The 11,051-nt window shown below is 41.3% G+C and overlaps 1 protein-coding gene across 2 annotated transcripts; it reads left to right on the top strand.

Annotated features, from left to right (window-relative positions):
- Window positions 1-1,411: 1,411 nt before the first annotated feature.
- On the top strand, window positions 1,412-10,384 carry amotl2a (angiomotin like 2a). 2 transcript variants are annotated; one of them, XM_079350672.1, is made up of 11 exons: window positions 1,412-1,865; window positions 2,762-3,540; window positions 3,671-3,827; window positions 4,259-4,403; window positions 4,497-4,589; window positions 6,043-6,338; window positions 6,851-7,041; window positions 7,132-7,233; window positions 7,315-7,460; window positions 7,766-7,945; window positions 8,502-10,384. In XM_079350672.1, the coding sequence occupies exons 2-11, from the start codon at window positions 2,831-2,833 to the stop codon at window positions 8,585-8,587; spliced, it is 2,106 nt and encodes a 701-aa protein (XP_079206798.1). In that variant the 5' UTR covers window positions 1,412-1,865; window positions 2,762-2,830; the 3' UTR covers window positions 8,588-10,384. The 2 variants fall into 2 exon arrangements, with proteins under 2 accessions (XP_079206798.1, XP_079206797.1); XM_079350671.1 differs by having other exon boundaries at window positions 1,414-1,865; window positions 3,668-3,827.
- Window positions 10,385-11,051: the final 667 nt, after the last annotated feature.

The raw sequence follows: 11,051 nt of genomic DNA on the forward strand, positions 1-11,051 counted from the left end.
TCAGTGACAACACACAAAAACAATCAACCCCCACTGCCAGCTGATCCCATCTACATGCATGCGTTCGTGTTGTGTGTGTGTGTGCGTGCGTGCGTGTGTTCTGTGTGTGTCTGGTGCTAGTGGTGGAGGGGAGAACAGCAGATGGCAGGGCTGCCCCCGTCATGTCTGCTTTTTTGGGGGAGAACAATGCATCTCTCAGAGCTCTTATTAAAGGAGGGGAAGGGGATTTCAGTCCACGGACAGCTGGCAGGCAGTGTGCCTCATAACCCCCCCCTCCTTCTCCTCCCTACGTGTCCACACACAGACACACACACTCTTCAATTAACTGGCACGGGCCACGGCTTAAATATTTACCAGGCACATGCAGACAAAGGACTGTCCAGGATAAATAAATAAAAAATAAATGAATTTGTGTCTCAATTATTAAGCTTATTTAATCACTGTGGTTTAGGCAGGTCAATATTTCCATTAAATACATCTTTCATCATCGATAATACATGCAAAATATATTGACGTCTTGGTGCAATAGTACTCAAATTCCCTTTCTTATGCTATTTGTTATTCACTCAGTGTCCTGAGTTGTGGTTACTTTTTGTGCAGATAGTCGTCTTTAAAAACAGTCTTCGCAAAGAGTATCTAATACCAAACATAAAACTTTTTTTTTGAGTGTTTTAAATGTGAAACATATCTTATTTCTTATACAAACAAAAAAACATATCAAGTATAATATCAAGTGTAACTTGAATTTCCCTCGGGATCAATAAAGTATCTATCTATCTATCTATCTATCTATCTATCTATCTATCTATCTATCTATCTATCTATCTATCTATCTATCTATCTATCTATCTATCTATCTATCTATCTATCTATCTATCTATCTATCTATCTATCTATCTATCTATCTATCTATCTATCTATCTATCTATCTATCTATCTATCTAACCACCGCCTTTTTTCATTCAGTTTAAAATGCATACACTTTTACTATTTTAAACATGTTGTCATTGTGTAATGTGAGGTTTATTTGACTGGAAGCGTATTTTTTCTCCCCCTTCTTCTAGTCATATTTCTTCACATTACACTCTCACAGTTATACATTAAGAACTTTATTTCAATCAGGATGTGTTTTACTGCTCTTAAAAATCTTTGTTGCACCAATGCACATTGAGCTTGAGTGTCTTATATATATATATATATCTTACTCTGAAGTTACCTGTTAACCATGAGAATTCATTTTATTTGTAATGTAGGCCTACTGTTCCACTATTTGCACCAAAACACAAAGTCAAATTACCTGTATGTAAATGTTGGCAATTACAAAAAAACGTCAGATTTAACCTCATAGCTTCACAATATCATTTCTATAGGACATTCTTGAACTTGTGAAATACTTCTCTCTTAAAATTTGAAACACTTTAAAATCCTACAAAACAGCAAAAACAACAAATAAACTCTGACACAGCCAGCTGAGCTGAGTCCTCCTGCTCTGAATCCAAATTTTGCTCGCTCCCTCCCCCTCTCTCCCTCCTCCCCTCTCTGCATCCCCTCCTGCTCCTCCTCCTCCTCCTCCCCTGTGCTCTGCTTTTGATCCCACAGGGACTTGCAGCCTTTACATTCCTCTCATTCCAGCCACAGCGAACAATCAGCTCTCAGTTATTTATTGGTGCAGCTCGCGCTCCGCTCGGCTCAGTCTTCTGCTGTCCGTCCGCGCGCACACACCGACAGTTTTCCATGGAGCAGATCAGAGGAGAAAGAAACGCCAGATATTTGTGGACTACTTTGTTGAATTAAGCGCAGAAAACTGAGAGAACACGTCAAGCTACTTTTGCTGTTGTTTTGTGTAATGAAGAGAGTCTATCTGGGTAAGTTCTGCTTTTTTGTTTTAGACTTTTTCCTTTTCTCGGCATGTGTTTGGATGCCTGATAACAAGACGTCCAACAGGCACGTTGTGAATGTGTGAGCAATAATGTAACCTCTCCATGCTTTAAATTGTATTTACAGTTTAATTATTTGGTGTTGCGTAACTTTCACGCAAAATACTTTGATTGCTTTTGTCCGAAATTATATTTTAAGTCTTATGTGGAATTAAAGGCTGTATTGTTTTAACTTCTTTAAAACCATTAGCAGCAATAAGGTAAACTTTTTTTTTTTTTTATCAACAAACAACATCTTAATAATGTGTGTATGCTATAGAATCACATTTTGTGCAATGCATCATTGTATTCATGTCAAACTATGCAGGGATTGCAGTCTGTGTTGTAAATCATTGTTGTTATAGCTGAAAACATTTAAAAACACGATTTAACCCAAACTGATTTTCATTCAAAGTCAGACACTTTCCACATTAAGCTATTAACAATTAACAAGGTATAATAAAAGGCAGTGATCTATAATTCAATGAATAATACAGAAAACATTAGTGGAAAGCATTCAGTGGAATGGAATTGATCATAATTTAAGTATAAAATAAACTTCTGTGAAGTATCATACTCCTGTCTGGCTTTGTGAAAGTTGTGCTTAAGAGTGTGTGGGTAACTAAAACTTGATCTGCTCTGACATCACTGACTGGGGCATTTCCAGCTATAGCTCATAACATTGTTCAATAAAATAGTTGATAAATTAATTGAGGGGAATACTTGTCTCTGTTTGTGATGCTTCTTGATGATTAAGATCCCTAAACACACAGAGCTGCTGAGAGAAGAGGTACATTTAATTTTTGTGCACTGCTCAGTCTGATCCAAACTTTTCTTTCCATCAGATTTGTGATTCGTCTATCTCTCAGACTTCCCTTGTCGGCTGTTTCGGAACTAATATCTAGTTTATTGAAATGAAAACCGCTGAGGACTCATCTGGAACGGTCCTACACCGGCTTATTCAGGAGCAGCTCCGTTACGGGAACCTGACGGACACGCGCACACTCCTGGCCATCCAGCAGCAGGCCCTGCGTGGAGGCAGCAGTGGTGGTGGAAGCGCGGGGAGTCCTCGCTCCTCTCTGGAGAGCCTGACTCAAGACGAGTCCCCCTACATGCAAATGTCCACACGACAGGAGCCCCAGGGCCAGGAGCACCATGGGGATGGTCTGCACTCTGAGAGCCAGGTGTGCCATCTGTACCAGCTCCATGGAGAAGAGTTGCCAACATACGAGGAGGCGAAAGCCCACTCGCAGTACCTAATCTCCCAGCAGGCCGAGCAGGCCCCCAGCATGGACATAATGGGGGGACATAGTGATGGACAGTGGGATCTGAAGAGGGAGCATGCTCGCTCCCTCAGTGAGAGGCTCATGCAGCTTTCTTTGGAGAGGAATGGAGCCCGACAAAGTGCACCGATGAGCTCCTCACACAGTTATCCACAGCTGTACAACAGTCACGTAACAAACTCTGTGACTCATGAAGGGATCCATCAGAGTGTGGACCAGCGAGCGCCACCCCCAGACTATCCTGTGTTTGCCAGACTTCCTGGATATATGCTGAGCCACTCGCAGGAGCATGTACAGTACTACAGAGACCCTCCTCCACCCTTCTACGCTCAGCATCACAGGTAAATGAGGAAGACAATGAAATCAGATAAACAAGGTCAAATTAGCAGCCTCACATAATGCTTTCATTCAGTATTTCCTTCCTCACCTTCTGATTGTGATGTAATGGTTCCTCTCGTCTCCCCTCAGCAGGTATGTGTCTGCTCAGTCCCAGGAGGCTCACGACAACAGCAACACAATCTCAGCCACCAACAGTAACTCAGCTCAGACTGACGCTTTGATGCGGGAGAACGAGCGGCTCAGGAAGGAGCTGGAGGGTTATGCAGAGAAGGCTGCTCGGCTGCAGAAGGTGAGAAACGACTGGGGCTGATGGTTCAATTCATGGAGCAGTGACTTGAATCAATAAAAGTGACAAATCTGTAATAATATTCATACATTTTCATTTAATGTGTTTTGAGTTTTTTACCTCAAACAAATCTTGGGAATGCATACAACATTTCCAGCCTCCCCTTTGTCTTTTAACATGCTGGCATATTGCCACAGAGCAGATGCATGCATCCACACCTGGGACCCACTAGTGTTCACTCAGGAATGCTCATTCCAGCCATTCTCTTGTGCATAGTGTTATGAGCCATTAGCCTGCAGGCAGTAGAAAAGAAACGCAGAGATGACTAATTGGCCCTATTGATATTAACAACTGAAAACTAAACCACAATGCAGACAGTGACTGTTTTTGCTTTTTTCCCAGAGATTAATCATCTTCTCACATGTTTTCCCCAGTTGGAGTTGGAGATTCAAAGGATTTCTGAAGCGTACGAGACTCTGATGAAAGGATCTGCAAAACGGGAGACACTGGAGAAGACAATGAGGAATAAACTGGAGGCTGAGATTAAGAGGATGCACGACTTTAACAGAGACCTGAGAGGTATGTGTTGGACCAACTCTCTCCTGGTGAACCACAATCTGCTTTAAACTGTGTTTTAACCATCATGTTTTGTTTGTCATCTTCTGTATACAGAACAACTTGACACAGCCACCAGACAGCGTACTGCTAAGGAGGCCGAGTGTTCAGACCAGAGACAGCACGTCTTTGTTAAACTGCTCGAGCAAAGTGAGTTCAAGTCTGCATCAGTCTTTTATTCAAGAAGCCGTTTTCTCTTCAGATGATTCAAGGCAGAAGAAGATGGAAGACTTAATAATTTGATCTAAAGATCCCACATCAGTCTGTTTCTATTGAGGTTGTGATTTTTTTCCTTCTTTCCTGTGAAGCATCTGACAATGTCAGGAACATAGTTAAGCAGGGATTGGTTTCCTCTGTCAGTGATGTGGCAGGTTATAAAGGCTGTCCTTACATGTCAGGGCACAAATGGCTCTATCTGTAACATGAAGAGTCACTCTTGGCACTTACTGAGACGCCAGCCATTTTTCATAGCTGCAGTAAATGTGGCCTGGATTCCAGACATTTTTTGCAGTATTTCAGGCTGTTCCATCCGTAGGAATGCCTCCCTCCCTCTCTCCCTCCGTCTCCTTACTCCCCTCAGCTCAGTTTTTGCATCATTGCTGACTTTCCTCCTTGAGGGGAACTAATGAGTCTGGGACTCCGGGGCATCCAGGCCCGACTCAACATGACCTCTGGCTGTCTCACTCACCATGTTTGGGGCTTTTTTTTTTCTTTTACTGCAAGGTTCAATCATGGTCTAGACGTTTTGGTTATTTATATTATTTCTTCAGTGTTTTATACAGGAATATGGTGTAGAGTTAACACTAAATCTTGAAGTTTTTAAATGTATTCTCAGCTTGTTTTCCTCCAGCCTGACTTTTGTCTTGTGCATCAGTTGTAGTTACATAAGCAGCTGTACTTTCCATTTGCTGGAATGCTAATATAACTACATTTCTGTTATTTTCCTAAACCAAACTATCAGAAATAGTTTCTGTTTAATGTTCCTGATAACAGTAATCATTAAGCAGTAGAAGCAAAAAACACACTTTAAATTACAATAGGTGGATGTGAAGTGTTTTTTTGGTCTTCTAGCACCACTTGAGTTATATTTTGAGCTTCTTGTTTACTTCTCGTCCTTAGAAGCATTCCTGAGCTTTTCCCAGTACAAGGCAATGCTTGTGTGCGTCAGTGGATAAGAGGAAGTCTGCATTCCCTCCACAGGCATGCAGGCGTGTTGTGTAATCAACCCCCTTTTGAAAGTAGTGCAATAGACAAACTGGATTTCACTTCTAAAACATTCTAGCACAACTTAGTCCAACTTTTAATAAGTGAAGGAAAATATCTGATTCATGGCTTATAGGGAGTTTAATGTGTGAAAAACTGGTTTGAGCCTTAGGTCTTGACGGTAGTGTGTGAATGTCCCTTGTTGGGACACATTCCTTTTAAAATATCACTCATTGAGCTGATTGAATCATTAAATGATCTTATCAACAGCTGCTGAAAAACTAGATATGGATATTTACTCTTCTTGTATTATTTATTTGACCTATGCTGCACTTCTGCTTTTTTTTCAAAACTTGAGAAAATAACCTCAAAGCCTTTTCTTTCTCTTCCTGTATCTCAGATGAAGAGCAGCAGAGGGAGCGAGAACAGTTAGAGCGTCAGATACAGCACCTGCGCGGCTCCGGGGAGGAGAGCCAGAGGAGACGGGAGATTCTCGAGCAGGCTCTGGCCACAACTCAAGCCAGAAACAGGCAGTTGGAGGAAGAGCTGCAGCGGAAGAGAGCCTATGTGGAGAAAGTGGAACGGCTGCAGAGTGCGCTGGCTCAGCTGCAGGCCGCGTGTGAGAAGAGAGAGGCGCTCGAGATGCGGCTGCGCACAAGACTGGAGCAGGAGCTAAAAAGCCTCCGAGCACAACAGGTGAGGAGAAAAGTTCTTCCAGTCACTTTATATTTCAAAAATGAATAGGCTACTTCACATGGAGTATGTAATAATTATTTTATTGTAAAAAGATAGATGCTAGTACCACTACTGATCCGTCTGCTCCATGTGAAGCCTTGGTTTAACAAGTGACCAGCTAGCTACTGTCAGCAGAATGCGTATGTGGTTGCCATAGTTACAACAGATCCTCTCATGCCTCTTGGTTGAGTTTTTTTGTGAAATACACATCTAATACTTAACATTATAATGAAAAACTTAACAAAGTGGAATGTTTTCAACATCTGTTTATAACTTCAAGAACCACAGCTCAAAGTCTACTTTAGCTCAGACTTAATGCTAAACAAAGCTACAGGCTACTTCAGTGTAGCCTCATAGAATACTGATGTTAAAGTGGCAAGACAACAGTTTTCCTAAATCTCAAACAGTTTATGAAATCAAATATCTTTTAAGTGTAAGTGCTAAAAACTAATATCTGTTGTATGTTATTTCAGTCTCAGAACCAGGCAGCCGACTCCTCAGCTTCAGAGCTGAGCTCGTCCACATTGCAGCAGCAGCTGAGGGAGAAAGAGGAGCGTATTCTGGCCCTAGAGGCGGACATCACCAAGTGGGAGCAGAAGTACCTGGAGGAGAGCACCATGAGGCAGTTTGCAATGGATGCAGCTGCAACTGCTGCAGCACAGAGGTATGATAAAACACGAAAACATTCCTACAAAAACAGAAAATAACTATTTCAGTGAATTTTTTTTTTAACAGTCTTCTTTTTTCTTGGCAGGGATACGACCATCATCAATCATTCCCCTCGACATTCACCAAACAACAGCTTTAATGAAGATCTGCCTTTGTCTAGTCAAAGACATCAGGAGATGGAGAAAAGGTATACACATAAGAACTTACATTTCTGCATCAATTGCTTTAATTTTCTTCGCGCATCTAACTTTATATTCAATGTTTTTAGGATTCGTGCGCTCCATGCTCAACTCCTGGAGAAGGATGCTGTGATTAAAGTCCTCCAGCAGCGTTCTAAATGGGAACAAGGCAGGATTCGTCTTGCCAGGTCCGTCCCCTCCATCCACACTGTCACGGGCAGCACGGAGAGTAAAGGTGAGAACAAGATGTTTCCCTCACGACAAGCGATCCTCAATCCACACTGACATATGCTATTAAGCGACAACTGGCAGACTGATCAGCGCCGCCAGACAGAATGTACACTTCCTAAAAAAAAGTTGAACAACCCTTTCGTGTCCCTCAAATAGACGACATGTTTATAAACTGGAATGCATATCGTCTCTCACTCCAGAATAGCCCGATCCAGAATAGGCATGGGAAGAACTCAGCAGGGCAGATGTTCTGGACTGTGTAACTGTGGATGTAATTAAGCAGCCTCCTCCTTTTGTCTGTGTTCATAGGAAAGAGCCTCTCAGATGACCAGACAGGTGCTGCTGCTCTGCAAATCCATTCCCTGGTGGTGAGCAAGGGTTCGAGACGAGACTCCAGCACCCAATGTGACGAGGCCCCACAGGAGCTCGATTCTGCAGCAGAGCCTAGCAAGCTAAAGACACCTGAAGTTATATCATCAACAACAATACGTAAGTGAATTGTTTTGTTCGGCACTGTACACCAAATCAGCACCTCTGCACGTATTCTTATCAGTCGGCCCCTTCGATCCTGATCCCTCTTGAGTGTTATGACAATTTTTGAAAGACCCCTGATCGGGACAGGCGTCAAGAGATGTTCAGAACAAATTTAATTCACTTTTATTTGAGAAAAAATACCAAAAAAATGAAAATCCAAATACTAGAATTGTGAAAATCAAATCAACATTTGCAACGTTTCAACAATACATCCATGTGATACTGTTTCAAAAGCCTTGTAGTGTTGAGATTATCCGGCTGTCCTGAGGTTGCATCAGTATGGTTAATTAAGAACTCACAAATGGTCCTACAGTGGAACTTGTTGCAATGTGAAAACCTGCTTTTGCTGGAGTTCAAACACAGCTTTACGAACTGTTGATTGCTTTAAACTTTGATGTTGAAATCAAACCAGTTGTCTTGGGCAGCCTTGCAAACGGCAGCTCTTGCAGTTGTGTTTGCTTTAGCATACCAAAGTTGTTTTTCTAATCTGCTAATTTTATCTTCTCTGCAGACGCCTCGGAGGAGCCAAAGGCGGCACTCAAGACATTTAAGAGCATCAACAGCTCAGACGCAGAGGTGGTTGAAATCCTCATTTGAGTGCTCACTGGTGCCGATACGAGGGAGTGATGACAGAAACTCTTGGCCGAGTTGTTAAAAGGCCTTTGTGACGTCTGGCTACAAGTAAAGAACGACTGACCGTCTGTCGTCAAAGTAAATGAACATGCAGAGTTCAGCATGAGTCACAGTTTCGAGGGGAGAGCTGAGCTTTCCTTCAACTGTGCAAAAGACTCACGAGTCAGAATTCTTCAAGGTACCCGGACAGTGTTGAGTGTGTTGATAGGAAATGGACAGGTTGTGTGTGCTTGTCACTTTTTTAATGTATTTTATTTATATTTATATCAGTGCTGCTCATATTGTGATGTTATGTTATTTGTTGTTTGAGATGTAAGGTGAACAAGGATGTATGTGTCCTGCTCTGCTCCATTTAAATTATAAACCAATGTAGTCACTTTTCTGGATTCAGTTCCCAACATATTTGTGATTTTTTTTTTTTTTATATTTTAAATCTCCAGTAGCGATCCTATTACCCTTCTCTTTGAGAGTAATGGGAATATTTATAAAATGACTCCATGTAAGCATCCTCCCGTGTTTCCATGCAGTGTTTGAGGATTACTCTGTTTAACAGAACAACTCAAACTTAAATTAACAGTTGCTTCTCTCTTAAAAATACATTTGGGCCCCTGCTCACAGCTCAGTGGAGGATTTGGAAACTTCCTTTGAATGCAAAGCCTGCACAACCTCTGCTCATTTCTCTCGTAAAAAAAGCCTGCGAGGATTGACAGCATTTCGTGGAGGTCTAATTTTCAATATCCCAGGTTAATGTTTAGGGCCTCACATGGCGGCTGCCCAACATTTTTCTCCCCTCCGTTGACACGCTGGAGCTAATCTTCTCACATTCCCCTCACTGAGGGAACGCTCCCGTTAAAGAAAAAAAAGGCTATCTAAAGTCTGACCCCTCGCCCTTGTTAAAATGGCACACATTCTCCACATGATTCCTTTTCTCGGGCTGGTTATTTCCTCTGAGCCGTGGTAGCTGGTTCCACCACGAGCACAGAAACGGTCAACTATTATTGGCCTGCATTTGCTCATCTATTTTTCGTTCCCATCACTGTTTTATATTCAGCTGCATGTGTTCTCTCTATTGCTCAAGTATGTCACATATCTGAGAAGACTTGCACAGAATTTTCTATTTATTTCACCCTGCATGGTGGGGGGATCACTGAATACTGCTGAAGGTAGACTCCTGTTGACGGACGGTGTTTCATATTTAACTGGAATGTGTCTTTATTCAGATTTCTTTTGAGGGGAAAAACTCCCAGAGTTTTTTTTAAAAAAGAGAAGAAAGCTAATATATTATCCTGCAGTTTTGAATTGTTGGAATCCATCTCAACAACATTACCACAGGAGTATCTGCGTTAAGTCTAAGTAACATCACATGAAATGTCAAATGACTGGTTTTACCCTGAAGCTTCCCATCATTATTTCCCGTCACAATGCATTTGCTGGTCAGTGCGTTGTGTCCTTTGTTGTAATGCCCTTTACTCTTTTTCAGAATGTGTTTACATAAATGGCTGTTTGAAGAGAGAGAAGTTAATATATTCTGTCTGGGTTTTTTTTTCATTCATATACTGTATTCATATTGTTTTCTGGTGCCAAAGATGTACTCTATGTTTAAGTTATAACTGTTGAGAAAAAAACAAAAGGTCCTGTAAAGGCGCCTTGCTTCAGCTGGTTGACCTGTTTTGTTGTGGCTGTGAACTTTTGTAAAGGAAACATTTGTATGTATGCCTTAACATTTCTCTACGATAGATTAAAATTTTTAATATATGTCCGATAAAATCTTTCCTGTTTTTATTTGTTGCACTGTTTTTCATACAGTAAATACACAGGATTTAATACAGCATTACTGCTGGATGTGTCTGAGGCTTCACAGTAAGTTATTGGCAAAGGATAATCAAGTATTGAAACACCTTACTCAGGGCATCCACTGATGATGTTACCATACCAACACTCTGCTATGATCTATCTTTATCAATAAGAGACTGTATAAGGGATGTCAAGATTCAATGCCAACCTCTTGACGTCACATATTTCCTAAAGGACATATTCTGCTTTTCAACAGGTTAAAATAAGTCTCAAAAACTCCTCTCTCTATGATAAAGTAAACGCTCCCCGCCTGAGGGAGGGTTTACTGCCCTTTGTGATGTCACAAAGGAAAAATCTCAAAACAGCTTGTTTGAGCATACATTTTCTGAAATGTGGACCAGGCAGAAGATGGAGAGGATGGACTTTTCTCAGAATTGGATCTCTGTAGGAAACAAAAGTGTTACAAAAAACCATGGTAAAGCATATTTTGTATAATCTATCACCTTTAATTAAGCGGTTTAGAAATATTTTGGCCAGTTCACCACTCTAAAGAATTTATTGGTTTCAATGGACTACATTATAAACATACACTGATTGGTTATCTCCTCAAAACATGCGAATATATGAAAACGTT

This window comes from Symphodus melops, assembly GCF_947650265.1.
Source record: "Symphodus melops genome assembly, chromosome: 8".
In the NCBI taxonomy this organism is placed as follows: Eukaryota; Metazoa; Chordata; class Actinopteri; order Labriformes; family Labridae; genus Symphodus; species Symphodus melops.